Raw genomic sequence first — 19153 nt, 5'->3', positions numbered from 1 at the left:
GGAAAAGAGATACGACTGTAGGTCAATTATAGCTGTGTATTTTGTCTGTGCACTTGAGCTGCCGAACGAGGACCAAGACCACGCACTACCCGAGAGGAGAGCAGGAGGAGAGGCTGATGCCCTCCTTCTGCCTCCTCCAATCAGTAGTACAGCATACAGGGAGCAGGCTGCACTGTCTATGTGCTGCTGTAGCACAGGTGGGCTACAACAGCTGAGTGCTGAGCTTTGAGATAGTAAGAGTCTATGCTTGTTTTAAAGCATGCAAGGCCTTGTAATCAATTTCCATGTAAGAGAATAAAAAACAATCGACAAAAGAAAATATGATCAGAATCTCAGTTGATTTCCAGCCAAAGAAAGCACTGACACAAGTCTCTACATTTATATAAAGGCTAACAGGCACAGCCTCTTGCTATCTGGAACAGCAGAGTGTTTGCAGGCTGCAGACAGGCTGGCTAGCCATTTGTCTTTGTCTGTAAATGGAAGGGGCAGCTGTCACCAAAGGTCAGCAAAATGTTACCAGAACAAGGCCCTATAGAGGATAAGCCCACGTGCCTGCAACAAGGAGGGGGGACACACCCAAGTGGAATGAGACCTACACACTTTCTCCTTCTGCGCATTCACTCAAATGCAACACACCCACAACAAGGCATCCTGCTGGGATCATTGGGCAAGTCTCCGATGCAGCTGGTGGCCTTTTCAAGTTTACTCTGGGCTGTCCAACCCGAGCAGTGGTGCCTCTTACTGGCGTGGTTACATCGGGTTACAGTCTTCCCCTCCAGCTCTCCATCAGGGTCAGCTGAAAGATACGTTTGAAGTGGCATCCACCCCGCCCGACCCTCCATTACCCACTTACACCTGCGGCTGTAACACAACCTGGGTAAACTTACACCATCTTTGAGCTTTCGTGCAGGGAAGTTTCCTGCTCGGGGACACGGGTGAGTGGATGGATGGATGAGTCGCAGCTTGCACGACAGACCCAGAAAAGTGCTGACAGACAAATGGACGAGCATGCAAGAGATGGTAACACACACACATACACGCCAAGAATAGCTTTCAAAACTTTCCCGTCTCTGGAGATCAATCCTCAAGCCTGAATTTTCTTTGACAACTGTTATTCCCATCTAATCAACTATATCCTGGGGAAATCAAGCAAAAAATAAAAAAGGCTGAAAAGCAGCAGAGGGACAGCAGGGGAAAAACATAAGAGGTTCCCCCCCCCCCCCCCCCCCTTCATCTTTGGCAAAACAAGACAGCATGGACCAATAGGAAAACGTGTTTTATGTTCTATATTTTTGTTGGAAGCTGATGGTTTTTCTAAAATATAACCTTCTCTCTCACTATGTCCTGTTTTTCTCCAAAAAGACAGCTTGCACTGCAGTTAAAGAAAAAAATGCTTTAAAACAAGGATAGTAAAATGACACAGTACCTTAAAACATGGTTTAAAATTTAATCCACAACTGGTGGGTTTTTTTTTTATTACTAAGCAGTATGCCATACTGCCAATACACTGTGGCTTTGGAAGCAAGTTTACCATCTCATAGTACAACATGAAAGTCTGCATTAATTTTCTCTTGACACAAGCCTTTGTGTTAGAACACCTCCTTTTGTTTATAGTTATGACTTTGACATGAATAATGACACTGAATTAAACAGGTTGTGTATGTTTTTTGCTGCAGCTATAAAAAAAAATGTGGCTGGCCACCCAAAACATCCAAAACAACAGAACAAATATCTTTTGGGCCTTCCATTTTACATAACCAGCTGATAATTAAGTTCTCCAGAAGCACATTCATAACAGGAAACAGAGCCTCAGTTGAACTGCCCAAAGGAATATGCTGGGTTTTCCAGATGTGTTTTGGACATCATTCATTTCAGGACTGCTTTTGTGTCACTGACATGACAAGGGAGTGAAATTTGACTCTGGTCTGCTGCCAAAAATCCCCATCCTTAAAGGCATGTATGTGCCTGACAGCGAGAAACCAGAAGTCCAGTAGTTATTTTCAACTCATTGACTGCACTGTAAGCAAACGGCCTGCATTGTTGCTGCACTGTCTCAATGCCCGGAATAATAGTACTTCCAGTCTAGTGCTTTGTGGATGCAAATCAGGCGTGCCTTAAGGACACAAACGGTCTATTATAAAGCCACTGTGGGGAATAAAGACTGTCGGGGGGCTGCTTTAGTGGCTCATTTTGGAAAAGAAAAATGCTGCTTGTTTTTGTTGTGTGTTCAGAAAAAAACAAGGAAAAAAAGCTGTCCTCAATTGGCTTTGGTAACATGCTTTTTTTTTTTTTTTTTTTTTTTTTTTAAAAGAAAAAGGCATACGTCTGCCAGCCAGCCTCTGCCAATGACCTTTGAACCTTCCCAGTCAACGGTTCATTATCTTTGCACTATTAGCATCTGGCTGCAAGCTAATTGTAAGAGTAAAAATTCAAAGCCATGCGTGCGAAAAGGCTTGTTATGAAGCTAAATTAGTGTAAGCACAACATGTGTCTGAGCTCTAACTTTTCCCACAGACTTCAACTAAGACTCCACGAACAGCGCTAGTTTTTTTTTCCCCTTCATACCCCCACCCACACACCAAGGTGTCCACTAGCTAAGGTGGATGCTAGCATAAAACTGGCGATAGCCACTGGTCAAACTGGCTGCATGTTTTATCCAATCTGCTGCCGGCGGCGTCACCCAACAAAGGGAATTAAAGCTGTGCCCATGAGCTGCAGTGGGGAGGCAGGCGACAATGGGCTCAAACCAGCAACAATAACACACCTCTCCCCCTCATTTTACCTGGTTTTAGGTAAACTATCGTATTTCATTAGGGGAAAAAAAAAGAAGATAAAAACATTAGCGCGACAATACCGTCGGCCATTGTAGCCTCCTCCCCGCTAAACAGGGTGGAGACTAGCCACACATCTTTCTGTTCAGCTGAAGGCAGAGGATGAAAATGAGGCTGGAAATACCTGTAGACGTCCACGACAGAGGCGCAGGGTTCAGCTTTGGCAACAAAACATCACACCAGTAACGGGCTCGTGTTCAGCTGGCACTCCCATTTAAAAAAAAAAAAAAAAAAAAATGCGGCTCTTTTCCCAGTCGGCGCAAACGCCGCACACCCTTCCTCCCCAAGAAAAGCAGCGTTCAATGGCCGCATAAAGGGGGGGGGGCACACAAACCTCCCCCCTCCCATTCAAACAAACGCCCTACCACAACAAACACTTTAACAAACAGCTAACGACGCATTCACAAGTGAATGTCTTCTTTCCCAATATCTAGCGGTTCATCTTTTAAAGAAGTGCGTCCGTTCCCTTTCCCCGAGGATACAGTCTAGGATGGGCTGGAAACATTAACTGACATTTAGGTTTTTTTATTCCCTACCATGGTTGACATTTTCTCTGTATAAGTTAATAAGTTAGAAGTGAAGGAAGGGGAGGGGGATATCATTTTTAAAATGCCAGAGTAGTGAGGTGGGGAAAAAAATCCACTTACAGTGAAACAGGATTCACAAAGAGGCTCCTCTCCTCTGGTCTGCGCTCCAATGGGAGTAAACGTCCACAGCGAGAGGGGAAACTCCTGATATGTGTATTTATCTATTTTTAAATAAAATCTATTTAAATTCCGCCCATTATCCTCATCTTTTTTTCCACGCGTTGCCCTCGTCTACACGAACACACAGAGTCCACTACTCTATCCCCTTTTTCCATTCTTCTCAGCCGGAGACACGCTGCGCGTCTCCGTCGTTTCCTGTCCAGCCCAGGATCCAGCGTTGCCTTCAGGATCTACCGGGAATATTGTGGATTAGAGATGACGAGGAATGGCATAGCTAAAAGGCAGACGAAAGGAGACACGATAAGCTCCTCTGTTTGGCCAATAAGCATGGTTTTATGCTTAATTCTTCAATATAAAGTTATCATTTGCCCCTAAATTAAAAATAAATAAATAAAAATGACAGGCTATACAGTTTTGCTTTTCTAGGGTCGGTCACTAAAGTATTATTATTTACAGATTGTAAAGGCAACATCAGCATTCAAGAGCTATTAAATAATAATAATAATAATAATAATAATAATAATAATAATAAAAAATAATTACGCTTTTCAGTGCGTCTGAAGAGAAATTCAGGTGAAACATCTAAAAGTCTGAGGCGGCCACAATGCACCGATTTAATTGTACCCACCTAAAGCCGCCACGACCACCACCATCAGACATAGGGGGCATGTTCCAGATTAGGGGATTATTTTTATCCATATGGATGTATTACATTCCCAATCCGTCCACCCTTCCAGCCTCTCAGTCATCTTTTGAGTTAAAATTCCTAATTCATGTGAATATTGTCAAACAAAATAAATAGTTACCATTGTGCCATTAACGCCTATTAATGCCTAGAAGCTATGCTTATCTGCATATACAAAAAGAAAAGCAACTTAATAACTATTTCCCATAACCTGTTACGCTGGAAGAAGATTGGGGTCGGATTTAAATGTTATGTGGCCATCTAGTGGACAAGAGAATACATTGCACCCAAATTACAGCTTCTGTGGATGTGCGGCTTTTTAAAAAAAATGAATCTCAGGTCTTGGTAATCCCTTTTAGGAAACAGTTACAATGTACTGACAAGAAACCTGTATGGCACAGCACATTCACACGTTTTTTCCCTCCTTAAAACAGTAACTGTGTCACTGACTGTGCCATACACAGACTGTGACTCATACAGTGTACAGACTTCTCCTAAGTGCCTTTTTCTCTGCCAGTCAGCCTTTCCTGTAATCACACTTTGGCTCTCACACGAACCACTTCAGTACCTGCCAGTGCATTTTAATTTAAAAAAAAAATCCTGTTCAGTAAATTTTCTCAGGTGAAACAAGGTCATCGCACCATTGAACGCTCCGCCTTCACAAGAGGAGCAGCACAAGTCTTATTAAAATCTGAACTGTAGTAGGATAATGTTAACACCCGTTCCATGTTATTGTTTAAAACACAAAACCTGAGTTTAGCTCGCTCTACACGACCAACAAGACTAAAGTTAAGCACGCTGATGGCATAAAAGGTCACAAACTGGGAAACAGCAGAAACTTCAGTGGAGGAGGCAGGTTTTTTTTCTTTTTTTCGCCACAGGATGTTTTCTGTCAAGAGAGGGTGTGTTTGTGAGCCTCAGTCACTGCTGCACTGTGTGGGAGTGTTTTTAGTCAGAAGCAGAGAGGATCGAAGGCATTGCAGTCAAAAGAACACGTGCGTGATGTTATCGGAGTAACGGATCAGATTTTTTTTTGTGCAGGTTCGCTTGGAGGAGCTCGGAGGTTTTAGGTGATGAGGGGAAGCCTTGGGGGCATCATTCTACTGGAGGCAAATTCCCGCTCTTGCTGCAGAAAATGAGGATTTCATGGATGTTCATGTGCCTTCTGGTTTGCAAGTCATCGTATGGTACTCAGGATCAAAGTGACTCCAACTGTGATTGGAGCGGTAAGCGGACTTTATTATGATTACACCATGAGCATTATTATTATTAATTATTGCAGGTTGATCTGTGCATACGTAGGGACAACAAAATTGCTTGTTTTCATTTGTAAACACTGAGGTTCAAACTCTGAGTACTGCAGTAGTACTTGAGTATTTAATGCCTTTAGATTGCTGAACTACATCAGTTGTGTAAGTACATATCCTGGCTTGAGATTTCAGCCGCTCTCGAGTTTGTTTTGTTTTGTGGTTAAGACACATAAAACACATAGGGGTTAAATTTAAAAACAACACACATTTATCCATGTGGCGCCCGAGATCGTCCTTAAATCGACAAATGCCGTAGTTCAGAAAGCGTGTTTCAACATATATCCATGCAACAGATGGATACGTCACCAAAACTGCATGTGGTTCATGTGTTACAGTGCTAAATGTGCGTCTGACTCAAGTCTGCCATTTGTATCACACATCTTGTTTTTCATGTGAAATGTGAGTTTGGCCGAAAGAGGTAAATGTGCTGATATCAAACAAATTCCATGCGGGGGAGGAGCTGCTCTGAAATGACTGGTTTCAAAGCCTGAATTTCAGTAAGGGGAATTAAATGCAAATGTCTGAATCTTTGCAGGAGCTCTGGCTCTATGAAGCCTCTGCCAAGCGTTTGGTGCTGGTTACTGGCGGTACTTTTCCAAGCCTTAGATGAAGTTAACTTTTGGAAAAAAAAAAGCAAACAAATGATTTTTTTTTTAAAGTATAACATGCCACGTGTAATAGGCATTTATGATCACACAAATTCTCACAATTGTCTCTCCAGGATTGACGCTTCATGACTCTTCAAATGACAACGTGACTGTAACGTGCCCGTTGATACTGCCCAAGGATGAAGAAATTTCGTTTTACCTTCTGAAAGATAAAGACATGATTTACAGCCATACATGCAAACAGAATTGCACTGGGATGAAGTGGGATGCTGGGGAACTGCACACAAATGGATCACATTGGTTTTTCACAGTCAAATTAGGACACAATATCAGAGGACTGTACAGATGCAACATCACAAGGGCGTACCCTCCTCCTCTTACGAAAGACTATGGTGATCCTGTGCTCGTAATAGGTAAAAGAGTCCTAAAAAAGGTTTTAAACAGTCTGTAATTCATAGTGCAGTACACTAAACACTTCCTGAATATGCTTCTTGCAGAATTCCCTCACCAGTGCCCGAAACCCACATGCAATCCCACAGGAGTCGAACCAAACACATGCCAAGAATGGATTTGGATAATGGTGATTGCAATTGTCAGTATCTACGGTGTAACAGTCAGCATCATTGCAATGTGTAACTGGGTAAGATATCCTTGATCCACAAGGAAGAGAAAAAATAGAGCTCAAAACAGTCGTTTGTAGCAAATTATCTTAATGTTTACTGAAGCCTGGCCAATACTGCAAGTTTATGAGTGAAAATGTACTTTCTTTACATGTAAATATACACAACAGCAACGCCAAAACAGGGAAACATTGAGGTTTGCTAGTCTGCCACACACAAACACTGACGACCCATTTGAATTTGCTCCGATGCTACTCTGCTACATGTGCTGCAGATAGCGCTGCAGGTGTTGCAGGGGATGAACTATCATGTAACACTATTTCTAAATGACTATTTCATAAGTGTTTGTTTTAAAGAGACAAAAACAAGTAGATTTTTTTGCGTCAGAGAAAAAAAATACATTGATTTTGATGTATCTACAACGGCAGATGCATGTGTGTTATATTCACCTAACACACAAAAGACTGGGAGGAGAACCAAATCCCTCGGTATTTGGGTCAGGAAAGATATCAATCATAAAATTCTGCCAAATCAAATACGCAGAGCTTTTCACTGTGGCAACGCCTTGTTAGGGCCGATACGGTCTGCTAACCTTGGCATATTTATTTAATGTTCAACATTTATCGTCTTTTATCAACTGTAAGAGAAACATTTTGTTGTGTTCTTGTTAGTTTTACACATTTCTATACAGCCAATAGACAAATCCTAACCCCTTTGTACATTTTAGAATCGACTACTTTTTGTCAGATTTTAGGAAAAAAGGCACAACCCTCCCCCCCTGCATAGTATGAAGAAGATTTTTTTTTCTTTAAAATGTTCAAATTGAAGGTGTTCTCCATTAACATGGTATGACATTCGTTTCCCTTTCTGTCTCTGAGACAGTTGCTCATCTCTCTTCACGTGTCTTGCAGCTCAAGTTGAAGAACACAGAAAACCAGAGTGACTACATGAACACAAAACCCAGAGCGCCCAGGGACCGCAAGAAGAAAAAAGGTCTTCAGAATATACAAAGACACTTCTAATGACTTCATCGGATCATTTTGCACAGCTTTAGTTTAGACCTAAACATTCAGGCTGTCCTCGCTGTAGCTTATTTTTGTCAAACACATAATTGTGAGGTTTGTTTTTTGTGTTTTCATATTTCGTTGTCAACACTGTAGTAAATCTGTACCTACACAGCAAAAGTAGCATTTTTCTTTAAAGCAATGGCTGTATTAAAACTAAAAAAACAACAACACACACACACACTCTGGGTTTCTGGTTTTGCTCACTTCCTGTTTCAGTTACTAAGTCTGCCTGTCTCTTTTTCTCACACACACACACACACATACATGTAATTGGGAACCCCTATCTTTGTGGTCGAAACAGAAGGTGGTGTCTGATTGAGGGGACTTAACCACATTTGAAGCATAAATGAATGTGCTACAGTATGGACGCTCAATCTGTTAAAGAGAACTCCCAAAACCGCAGCATCAAGAATCTAAATGTCATGCGAGCTGTTATTAAAGTGTTTGACTTCTCTTTCACTTCAGCGAGCTCTTACATCTCTCTCAAAGAGCTGATATCGCCGGAGCTGATGAAAGCCAGTTACTTGAAACAATAACAACGTGCACAATTTCCTGCCTTCCTCGCTCTTAGTTTTTCCTTTTTTTTTTTACCCGTCGTGCACTCTGCAGATGTAGCAGCTTCAAAGGGACGCCACCTTTACCTTGCTCACCTTGCACTTTCTGTGCAGTCACTGCAGGCGCTCGCACCGGGTTTCACTGGTTTTATTCAGTAGCAGGGTTTTACGCAACAGCTACCGCAAGCATGAGCGAGATAGACATAGTTTCTGTTAGGCCTTGAAACAATTTTTAGGGCTTTAAGCAATGATTAAAAACGAATGCTGACTATAAAAGATTTTTTTTTACCTCCCACACACTCAATTCTCCTATGAAGAAGGGCACCCTTTAAAAAAAACTGGAGGCGTAAGCACAGAAAAGTTCAGGTTTTCAGTAAAAACTTATCTGAAATCTGCAAAGTTACTTTCATGCAACCAGAGAATCACTTTTAACTCTTTTCAGCATCTTTTTAATTAAAAAAAAACAAAACAAAATGATGTCCTACTATGTGTGCACAGATGAAACAATCTACTAATGGACACAAAAGAGTTTTACTCTTAATTTTGAACGACCGTTCAAAGTGTGTATTTGCTCTTCACGTGTCCCTCATCTTTCTTTAGCTAAATGCATCCAAAGCTAAACAGTCATTTTAAAAAGTTTCATATATTTTCTCCTTCTTAAATACTACCACAAAACCTGTCTGTCATCATGAGGATTAGCCTCTTTCCTTCCATTTAACGCTGACATCTGGCTCTAAGATCGCAGGTGCTCCTTTTCATCAGGCTGTGTTTCGGGTCTGTGGTGTTGTGGAAAAATCCGTTCCCTGAGGAAATCTATCCTTGCTTCCTCGGATACAGACTGCAGGTCCTGCTCCGTTACCTGGAAAATAGGATTAGGATCATGTAAATCATCCACTCTGATACTTCTTCCAATACTTGCACTACAATCAAGAGAGAATAACCTACCATTAAAATCTACAGGGAGCAAATCTGAAGACATAATATTTGAGTTTCTCTTCTTAATTTTAGTAGTTTAAACATATGATACAAGTATAGGATATAAGAGACCTGAATTCTAATAAACAGGTAATGCAGTGCAGCCATACATTAGCAATGTTCTGCTTTTTAAACCACATATCCAAATCTAACGTATCCGTTAGATTTGGATATGTAAACACAGGCATTAGTCATGAGCTGCAAAAAGGTTTAGAAGTGAAATAAGCAGAGATTGTGCAAAAATGTGAGTGCGACATTATTTTCTGAAGGTGCCAAAGTCTCACCAGGACAGAGTTATATCCCAGGATCTTCAGATGGCGAATCTTCACAGCCAGCGGACCACGGGGATTGGACGTGCCGTAACAAAAACCAGATTGCGGTGCATACATTACTGCAATTCTGGGAAATAAAGAGAATGATTTGTAAGCTTTACCAAAAAGAAAAAAAAAAGGTCAAAATTTGAATAAAATTACTGGGAGACAAAAATCTGAAAACTGACAGATGGAGAAGATTGTGGGTTTATTGTCACTGATGAAAATCAATGTGTTCTTTCTGACTTTATCTGCTTTACTCAGCATGAATCTGATATTAGGATTTTACTTTTCATTGATGTTGACATCTATTTTTTCCTTTAATTACTTTACAGATGGTTTATTTAGTCAGTAAAGTCCAGACAAAAAATTTCAACGAAGCAGAATTTAAAAGAGCTGATTCATTTTTAATCAGTAGTTTGACTCAGTTCCAATAAATGAACGCGCCTGTGCTGTATGGAAATAAATAACAGATGGATAGTTCTGATTACGCTCTGATACTTTCAGTAACATCGATTATGTCAGCAGAAACACATAACCTTTACATTGTACCAAAAAACCTATATGCATTTCTTAGACTTCTACCTGTAAAACCCCTCATTATATACATTTTTATGTTTATTTCTATTTATTTATTTTTGGAAAATATTGAGGTTGTCTGTCTTTTGACAAATTTATTTTTAGCTGTGCTGTTTTACTGGAAGAAGGTTTTGGCTGCAGCAACACAGTGGAAAAAAAGATGATAGAAAACTTATTCTGCACATTTTACTATAATATGAAGAATATTATAGTAATATAATATCCCCCCCCCCCTTTAGGGCTAAACAAAAATAGACATTAAAACATGCATCACCATAAAGAAAGTGGACATTAAAAAAAAAAAAAAAAGCTCAGATGGGCATAAAAATATCAAAAACACAAAAAAATGTCAATGCAAAGTTAAACTTCAAGTTTCAAACTTCAAGTTTTAATAAAAATATTAATATTAATCTACATGTATCCTACATGATTGAACACATGCAATTTTAGGAAAGTCTGTAGTCCATGTAAAAAAATGTTGAATACAGTAGTTGCACACATTTTTCCAACAACGTGTCCAATTTAAGAAGGTGAAGTTTTCCACAACACATATTTTTCAGTTTCAGCTGCTTATTGCAAAGAAGTGCCTGAAAGCCAAGAATGGAAATATGTTTAAAAGAGGCGGTAAAGTATCGCCTGTAATACATAACGGTGTTCAAAGAGAGCAAAAAAGCATGCACTCCTGCTTGATGTGTTTGCTTTCAAAGGCTGCTTTTGCGTGCCTGAATGAGGTCTTTACATGCTTGTCTTAGTTTGAAAACGAGATTCATGGTGCTTTGCTGCAAGCTCAGTCAGATATTACCAATCACGCAATATAGTTACATCAGTGCCCGACACTGGAGGAACAGAAAAGTCCCAACATCCTCTTCAACTACCTTCATTTCAAAAAATGTTGCATAAGCACAATTAAATCAAGAACAATATGAGGAACTTAAACACGACTTTACGTGCGTTCGAGACATGCATGCAGTGATGCTGTCAGCAGCAAGCTCATGCTGATATCTTACCGCTCACTGCTCTCTGCTGGAGAACACCCTTCCCCTCCACCGCTGCGTGCTTCACACACAGAGGTTTGGTTTGGCGTAGGTTTGGTTACAGCAGCGTCTGGGAGACAGCAGACACAGACGTTTGCTGTCATCACAGTTTCAAAAGCAGGTTAAACCGAGAATATAGAGAAGCTGGTTGTGACAAAAAAGTCAGGGCTTTATGTCTGATGGAAAAAAAAAAACCCCAACATGTCAGATACTGAAATTTTCAAATTGAATAGTTTTCTTAGTTTTGTTTTTTACATTTAAGAGAATTTTGAATTTGTGGATTCTGCCACACAGTTCTGTCCCAGACTTTGTAAATATGTTTCTCACTGTTTTGCTTCAAACACTTCTTTAATGACAACCTGCAAGAATTTGGGCCCTGAGGAGACCACATACTGTCGTTTTTAAGAGCCAGTGTTTTTCTGTCTTGCTTAATTTCATCTGCTCAAAGGTTTGGATCCTTTTTCTGTCAAATTTTACTCCAGTTCTTGTGTTTCACTGGCTTCCACTTACACACAGAAGTTAATTTAAGGCCTTCTGTTCGTCTATAAATGTCTCATTTATGAAATGAAAGCCTACCGAGGCTCTTAGATCAGCAGGAAATGCTTAGCTGGTGGTGCACTAACATCAAACTTGACATGATCTAATGGGTTTTTGCCATTATGCTGCCATCTACTGAAATCAGCTCCCATTTAAACTCAGGGTTTTATGACTTTCCTCGTTTCTTTCTGCCACTTACTCTGTAAAATCTGATTTAAAGTGACAGCAGTAATGACTCAAGAAGAAATGTCTCCTATCCTTGTTGCGAGCATTTTCAAGTTGCAATTCTTTTCTGTATGATCTCTCTCATTCTGAACATTTAGCTTTTTAAGAAACCATCATGGCTCAACATAACAATGAAAGATGGAAAAAACACAACAGAAATAAAAACAACAGAAGTTACAAATAAATAAGAAAAAAAGAACAGAGGTTGAACAAAACAAAATTTTAAAATAAAAACCCCACAATGAAATTTGAATAAAAACAGAACAGAAGTTAGACAAAACAATAAAAAAAAGTTGACTGAAGTAAAAAAGAAAACAGTAAAAGACTAATAAAACACAGCATAAGCAAAAAAACACAACAGAAATCGAAAAGACATGGGGCAGGTCAAAATTTGTCTTAAAACAAAACTCTATTCTCTGACAAGATGTTAACATAGTTCACGGCTGAGCTCTGCGGTGGCCCTGAGAGGTCAAACATCCTTTAACCAAAACCTGAAAAACAATGTTGAACAAAACACAATGGAAATAGAAAAAAGCAAAAGTTCAATAACACATAACAGAAACTGAAACAAAAACAAGTTAAACACACACACACACACACACACACACACACACACACACACACACACACACACACACACACACACACACACACACACACAACGGAAAGTGACAAGAGTACCCCCCCCCCCCCCCCAAAAGATAACAACAAAAAACACAAAAACAATGGATTTTGAATAAAACATAGTAGAAAAAAAAATCATAAAACTGATTGGAAATAAGAAAACACTACAGAAATAGAAAAACAAACAACAGAATTAAGGAAAAAAAAATAACAAGTCAAATACAAATAGGAAAAAACTACATAAATAAGAAAAAACGAGCAAATTTAAAAAATTGAGAATGTCAATTAGAAAAACACAACAAAAGTAGGAAAAAATATAACTGAAGTTGACAAAAACAATGAAAATAGAGGGAAGACCCCACAATTGAATTGTGGAAAGAAAATCCTAACGTAAGTAGAAAAATACAATGAAAGTTGAATAAAACAGAATAGAAATAAGAAAAACAGAACAGAATTTAATGGAAGTAGAAAAACAAAACAAAACAATGAAAGCTTAATGAAACAGCAAAAGTATAAAAGGCACAACAGAAATAGAAAAAACAACACTATGGCAATAAAAAAACAAGTTAAACAAAATGCAAGGGAAATGGAAATAAAAACAACAAGTTGAACAGAACACAATAGTAACAGGATAAACACAATATAGATAGAATAAAAACAAACAGGTTGAAAAGAACACAATGGAAGTCTGAAGAATAGAATGAAAGTTAAAAAAATAACATAAATAGGAAAAAATCAAGAGAACTTGAATAAAAAAAAAACAATGAAAATAGCAAAAATGAAAATAAGTTGAATAAAACTAACAGAGGTTGAATAAGACCCAACGCAAGTAGAAAGAACAGAACAAAAGTTAAAAAGACACAATGGAAATATTGAAAAACAATAATGGAAGTTGAATAAAACCCAGTTGAAATGGAAAAAACTACAGAAACAAGGAGAAAAAAGGAAAAACAAAAAACAATGAAACTTGAAAAAAGCGCAACAGAAATGGGCTGAACAGGAGAATGTTCAGGACAACAGCTTTAACAGCCTCCTTGGCTGAGCTGCAAGTTTCTTCTGGCTGGTGCATGAATACGTTTCTATGTAAAGTGCTCACAATGAGCTCTGTAGAATCATTTGCATTAATGGGTCATTTTGTCTGGAAAGACACATTGTTGCTTTAATTCAGAATCTAAATTTAAATGGGAACCAATTTATGTAGTGAACAGCAAACTGGGTACAAGCCATCACACTGGGCCTTCTTTTTTTATAATGGCCCTTTGAGCCCATCAGTTCCATTATATTCAAGAAAAAATTGATTTTTCTAAAGATGATATCTCTAAAAGTGACCATTTCATACAAAAACACTTTGAAAAATTGTGTCAAACACAAGGCAGAGAGGCCGGAAATGCTCTCTGCTTTGAATTCACAAAAACGTTCATAATTTTAGTTATCACATTTATTTATTACAATTCAAGCCCGATTTTCTTTACAGCAGTACTTTTTTTTATTGTGTAAAACAGCTGACACGTATATTTGAAATTGCACTTCTTCTTTAGGGATTAAACATAGTTACACTTCATTCAAACAACAAAAGGGGAGTTTCACTGGTCTGGACTACTTAGGATCAAAGTGGGCTGCAAGTGGCCCACAATGTAAAATGAGTTTCACATCCCGCTCTAGAAAGATTAAACTGTATAGAAGAAAAATAAGCAAGTCTGCATTTAGATTAAACTGCCACTTTAGACTTACCTGTAATTTTTGTTTGTTTGTTTTATTTTTTTGCACCATCAAATTTCCATTTGCCTTTTTCGCAACATTTTAATACAGTATGTCAAATACTTTGAGTTTCCTTTATGGATACAATATGTTATAATAAGAAAACTGCCTTCACTTGAAAAGCTTTTCTATAGCAAGACAGTTCAAGTATCCAGTATGCTGCTGAAATGTTCATTTTTTAAATTCTTTTCTCAAATTTTTCTTACCTATGAAGTACAAATTCTCCACCATCACCCCCTCCTGTAGCATCATATGCACCTGATCCTCCAGCAGACTCTGCAAGTCCAGCAAGAGCCTCGGGTTGACCGATGGAGTGCTGGGGGTGGGGTCTCCCAGGACTGATGCAGGAACAGTTAGGGGCTGAGGAAGAGGAGGATGGTCAACACGCAGGCACACGTCCACCGTCTGAAACATTCTCTCCTGGCTCTTTGGAAACTTCGAACCTGAGGAGAAAAGGAGCAGGTGAAGACCACAAACCCAGGTGTAAGACAAGAGCAGTCAAAGTGAACTGTTTTACCTGCAAGCTTTTCCAGCACACTGCTCTGCAGAAGCTGCTCCAGTGGTGCGTAAGGGAAGTGGCCCAACAGACAGAGGCAGTAAACGGCCTTCAACAACTCAAACGCAGATATTTTGGGCAAATAGGAGATCAGGACTCGACTCAGACTATCGAGAAACCTGCAGCAGCAAGAAACCCAACAAAGACAAGCAACAGTAATTCAGTTACAGACGAGGAAAATGTGTTTATTTTACAGTTCAAAAACCAGCAAACTAACAGCTGTGCCTGTTTTCAACTGTGATCAGCCTATTAGCGTTCTACTTCTGCTGCTGTCTGTGTTCGCTGATCGGCCTCGGCGTTGACAGATGTGGGATAAACATGCACACTGTTCTCCCTGAACCTCTACTCCATGTCTACAGCCACAGGGACACATTTAGATGAGACAAATGGTTTACGTACTGTTGTCTTCTGTCCTGCAGATCGTAGCTCAGAGAGGAGTACACCTTGAGGACACAGAGCAGGTCTTTAAGTGTTAGGACGTCAGGGTTGGCGATCACTTTGTCAGCATAAGCATCCATCAGAGCAGCAGGGCAGAAGATGAGGTTCTCGAACACAGACAGAAAGAGAAGCAGCTAAACAGAAAGAAAGAAGTGGAGCAGTAATAAATGTCATGTGTGATGTTTTTAGTTCCTCCTCCTGAAACCTCGTATTTACTATTTGGACAAGAAGGCAGGTCAGAGGATAGTTGTCACCTGTTTGTTGGTCCAAATGTCCAGTGAGGAAGCGACATAGTCCGAAATGCTGGTGAGCAGATGAACGTCTCTGTAGCGGAGCTCCCTACAGGACTGCAGCAATTTAAATATTCTGTTGAAGGGGATACCATGGATGTTCTCTAACACAGAAGTCGGGAGTAGGAAAAGGAAAATCATTAAATTAAATTTAAGGCGCTTTTTTAATTAATCCACAATAAATATAATTCTTGTAATTTCTACAATCATCACCTATTTACAAGCTATTTCTGGTTATTAGCAGGTTCAAATGAAGACTGATTTGACATCACTGTTAATGAAAGTGAAGGTATATATTTTTCTATTTAAACATATTGACTTCAAGAATTTTGCCCATGTATTGGAAGTACTCGTGTTAAATTACAACACAGTGTCGAAAATCTGAAACGCCTCACAGTGTATGCTGTGTTTTGTTTAATAAGCATTTCCAAACACTGACTTTAATGGCCGAGAGTAGAAATTTATCTTATGATGTTTCTTTAAACCAGCAGGATGGTTTATCCATCATCGTCGTCTTCTGTATTGTAAAGTTGGTCCAGGCACTGGTGCAGGTTTCTTTCTCTCATATTTAAGCATTTTATTTTTAATTGGCCTACAGCAGTGTATCTCATTGTAGATCACGGCTCTTCTTCTCTCACATCAGCTCCTTTTAAAGTCCACCACAGCAGATAACCTGCCTCCGTCTCACTCTATCCCTACCATCCTCCTGTGTCACAACAACCCTCTGCGTGTCCTCCTTCACTGCATACATGTATCTTGCCAATGGTCTCCTGTCTGGCAGCTCCATCGTCAGCATCCTTTGTTTCTCCTCTGCACATGCCCAGATCATCTCAGTCTTGTCTATCTATCTTTGTCTCCAAACTGCTCAGCCTGAGCTGTCCCTCTGATGTGCTCATTTCTAACCCTGTCCATTCTGATCACTCCAAATGAAGATATTATCATTTTCAGGTCAGCTGTCTGTCTTTTTGTCAGAGACGCATCATAGCAGGTCTCACTGCTGTCTCATAAATCTTCCCTTTCAACCATTGCTGCTTTCTGACCACAAGTATTTAAACTCATCTATCTTCACTACCTCAGCTCCTTGCATTTTCACCTTTCCACCTGCCTCAGTCTCACTCAAACATGTATGAAAATTTGATTACAGGTAAATAAAGATTAAAAGCTAAGTTGAATAAAGACGACCTGTATTCACTTATCTGCCTGCTTTCCTAGGCGGTCAAATCTATTCTTTATCCTTCGTTCAGTTTTTCTTGTCCACCTTCTGTAGGCCAGTCGCCCTGTTTCCTGTGCTTTAATTGTTTGTTCTCTTCTGTCACTTCACCTTTCAGGCTCTCACTAATGTAACCTACACCCCATCCAAGCCCCCATCTGCTTCATTCCCACCACCAACAACATCTAGACGCTGGGGCAGGGTGACACTGTCTGGACATTATTTTCTTGTGGAGAAGGATTTACCCGTGATTTTTTTACTGCAGACATCCAGCAGTGGCTTAGAGAAGAAGCCCATTGTGGCCATAGTGGAAATCATGTATTGGGCGTTGGGCAGGCTGAAGTGGTCTGTCATAGATAAGGCCTTTTTCTGGAGGAAGCACAGACACGGAAAAGATTCAGCAACAGCAGTTTTTAAACATTAACTACTTTTGAACAATTGTCTGTTAATTCAGCTGTGCATTACACAGGTAAGCAAATATCATGCAAAAAGCACAGCTGAGGGCAGCTGCACACAAGGGCTCAGTCATAAATGTGGAGAATATTTAAAAACAGCGAGACAGAATGCCAAATGAGATCAAAACTAACCTCTAGTTTCCATTTGAGGTCCTTTGGGGCATCGTTTCCCAGCAGACGCATCATGGTCTGGAGAGCCATTACATTCTTTATGCCTGGAAGACGGGCCTCCACCACCAGCCTAAGACGCACAAAAAAAGAAAAATCAATGTAACACGTGACTTTATGATACAAGGCATCTTTGAGGCTAGACTTTTTTTTTCTTCCCATGATCTCATACCTCATGCCCTCCTTGAGCGCACGAACATTGGCTCCATCCTCCATTTGCTCCAGGCTGGAGGCCAAGATGGACAGACTCTTCTCATCAAAGTCATTCAGTTTCTCCTGTTAGTGAACAAGAAGACACATTTGAGTGCACAGAAAAAACAAAAACATCACCAAGATGAAGAATAATTTGTGCATGTGGTCGTGGACCGTCTACCTGGCAGGTTCGGAGAAAAGTCTGGACCACTCGGCTACGTTGGGGAACGCCCAGGTTGACCATACTCAGGAGAGAGTAAGTCACGTCCTCGTCGCGAATGTGCACCAGAGTCTTCATGGCCCTCTGCAGCAGCTGGTCAAAAGCGGGATGCTCAAACATCAGCTGCAGCTCGTAGCGGCGCTGCTCATCTGTCATCTTCTTAGTGGTGGCCCACATGTGGGTCAGGCAGTGGCTGACCTGTCGGGCTGTGGGCGAGTACTTGCCGGTGAGGTCTAACACGTCTGACGGGGAGCCGCAGCTCTCCAGGAGCTCCAAGAAAGGAGACTTCCTCTGTCTCTCAGCTGATGCTGTGTCAGCAGGTTGAGAGGGAAGACGCTCCCCATCTTCCAGATCATCTCCATGATTGGCTCCCTGTGAATAGAACCTCACTGAACTGACAGGACTCCTAGAAAGCCACGTCTGACTCTGTCTTGGGCTCCAAAGGTGGAAGAACTGTTTATCTGGAGAACACGAGTCCTTGATTGGCGCAGACAACAGGAAGTTGCGCTGTTGCCAAAGAGATCCGCGGCTGCAAAAGCGCAGGCCCCGTCTCATGACCTCCTCTGTCACCCATACAGACATGGTTCTTTAATAACACAGAGCGCTAGCAACTATTGAAAAAAATAAACAGAGACAGAGCCAAATAAATTAGAAATAATACCACTGCTCTTACAAATTAAATGGCTTGACACTTTACATTCATAGCCACAAATGCTCTTAAATTATGCGTGGCTACCAATGTTGCTTAATTACAAAGTCAACAAGGTCAATAAACTGCCAAGTTATGAAAACATTGACTAGCTGCTTTTAGCTAAGTGATGCTAACCTTAGACGCATACAAACACGTATAACGAAGCGACGCATTGTAGTTTCCAGACCGTGAAAAATCGGAGAGAAACGTAGTTCAGCAAAGAGATAAACAGCTACATGACACCACAGAGTTCATCAGTGCTAGGCCAGTCCATTGAAGTTTTCTCACACATGCTAGTAGGCGCCGTGTGCACCGCCATAATTCGTCCCCCCCCCCAACATGTACTGTCACGATAGTAGAAAAAAACCCCGCAAATATACAAATTATTAATATATTTCTATTTTAAACGAGCGGAGTAGAAATATGTTTAATGGAAAATATAACACTTTTGTATGTGTATTTATTTATTGTCATTGCATTTTGTGTGGCGGTATTCATATTTGTTTGA

The 19153-nt window shown here is 40.2% G+C and overlaps 3 protein-coding genes across 8 annotated transcripts in view; 1 reads left to right on the top strand and 2 right to left on the bottom strand.

The window, feature by feature from the left end:
• The window catches only part of raph1b (Ras association (RalGDS/AF-6) and pleckstrin homology domains 1b), a 41325-nt gene extending 37586 nt beyond the window's left edge, over window positions 1-3739 (bottom strand). The window contains exon 1 of one of the 3 annotated variants that reach the window (XM_085398757.1): window positions 3479-3739. The gene's annotated coding sequence lies outside the window, so the exon portion shown is untranslated. Of the gene's footprint in view, window positions 1-2955; window positions 3071-3478 lie in introns of those variants that run through there. The other 2 variants (XM_085398759.1, XM_085398758.1) reach the window with 2 other exon arrangements.
• On the top strand, window positions 866-8002 carry LOC146642575 (uncharacterized). Of its 2 annotated transcripts, XM_085398763.1 has the most exons (5): window positions 866-1020; window positions 5265-5449; window positions 6255-6554; window positions 6639-6781; window positions 7673-8002. In XM_085398763.1, exons 2-5 carry the CDS (start codon window positions 5359-5361, stop codon window positions 7781-7783), a joined length of 645 nt encoding a protein of 214 aa, XP_085254889.1. In that variant the 5' UTR covers window positions 866-1020; window positions 5265-5358; the 3' UTR covers window positions 7784-8002. The 2 variants fall into 2 exon arrangements, with proteins under 2 accessions (XP_085254889.1, XP_085254890.1); XM_085398764.1 differs by lacking the exon at window positions 866-1020 and having other exon boundaries at window positions 5198-5449.
• Window positions 8003-8815: 813 nt separating this feature from the next.
• Window positions 8816-18963, bottom strand: fastkd2 (FAST kinase domains 2). 3 transcript variants are annotated; one of them, XM_085398761.1, is made up of 12 exons: window positions 18781-18963; window positions 17916-18565; window positions 17715-17818; window positions 17507-17615; window positions 17165-17288; window positions 15674-15813; window positions 15381-15553; window positions 14943-15100; window positions 14632-14868; window positions 11255-11378; window positions 9642-9756; window positions 8816-9241 (listed from the first exon to the last, which is right to left on the bottom strand). In XM_085398761.1, the coding sequence occupies exons 2-12, from the start codon at window positions 18534-18536 to the stop codon at window positions 9116-9118; spliced, it is 2031 nt and encodes a 676-aa protein (XP_085254887.1). In that variant the 5' UTR covers window positions 18537-18565; window positions 18781-18963; the 3' UTR covers window positions 8816-9115. The 3 variants fall into 3 exon arrangements, with proteins under 3 accessions (XP_085254887.1, XP_085254886.1, XP_085254888.1); XM_085398760.1 differs by having other exon boundaries at window positions 17916-18963; XM_085398762.1 differs by having other exon boundaries at window positions 11255-11351; window positions 17916-18963.
• Between the last annotated feature and the right edge of the window lie 190 nt (window positions 18964-19153).

The sequence above is a fragment of the Rhamphochromis longiceps genome, linkage group LG23 (assembly GCF_057381845.1).
Source record: "Rhamphochromis longiceps isolate RC_006_pf linkage group LG23, R_longiceps_female_GT1.1, whole genome shotgun sequence".
NCBI lineage: Eukaryota > Metazoa > Chordata > Actinopteri > Cichliformes > Cichlidae > Rhamphochromis > Rhamphochromis longiceps.
This window is presented reverse-complemented; position numbering and strand designations above follow the sequence as displayed.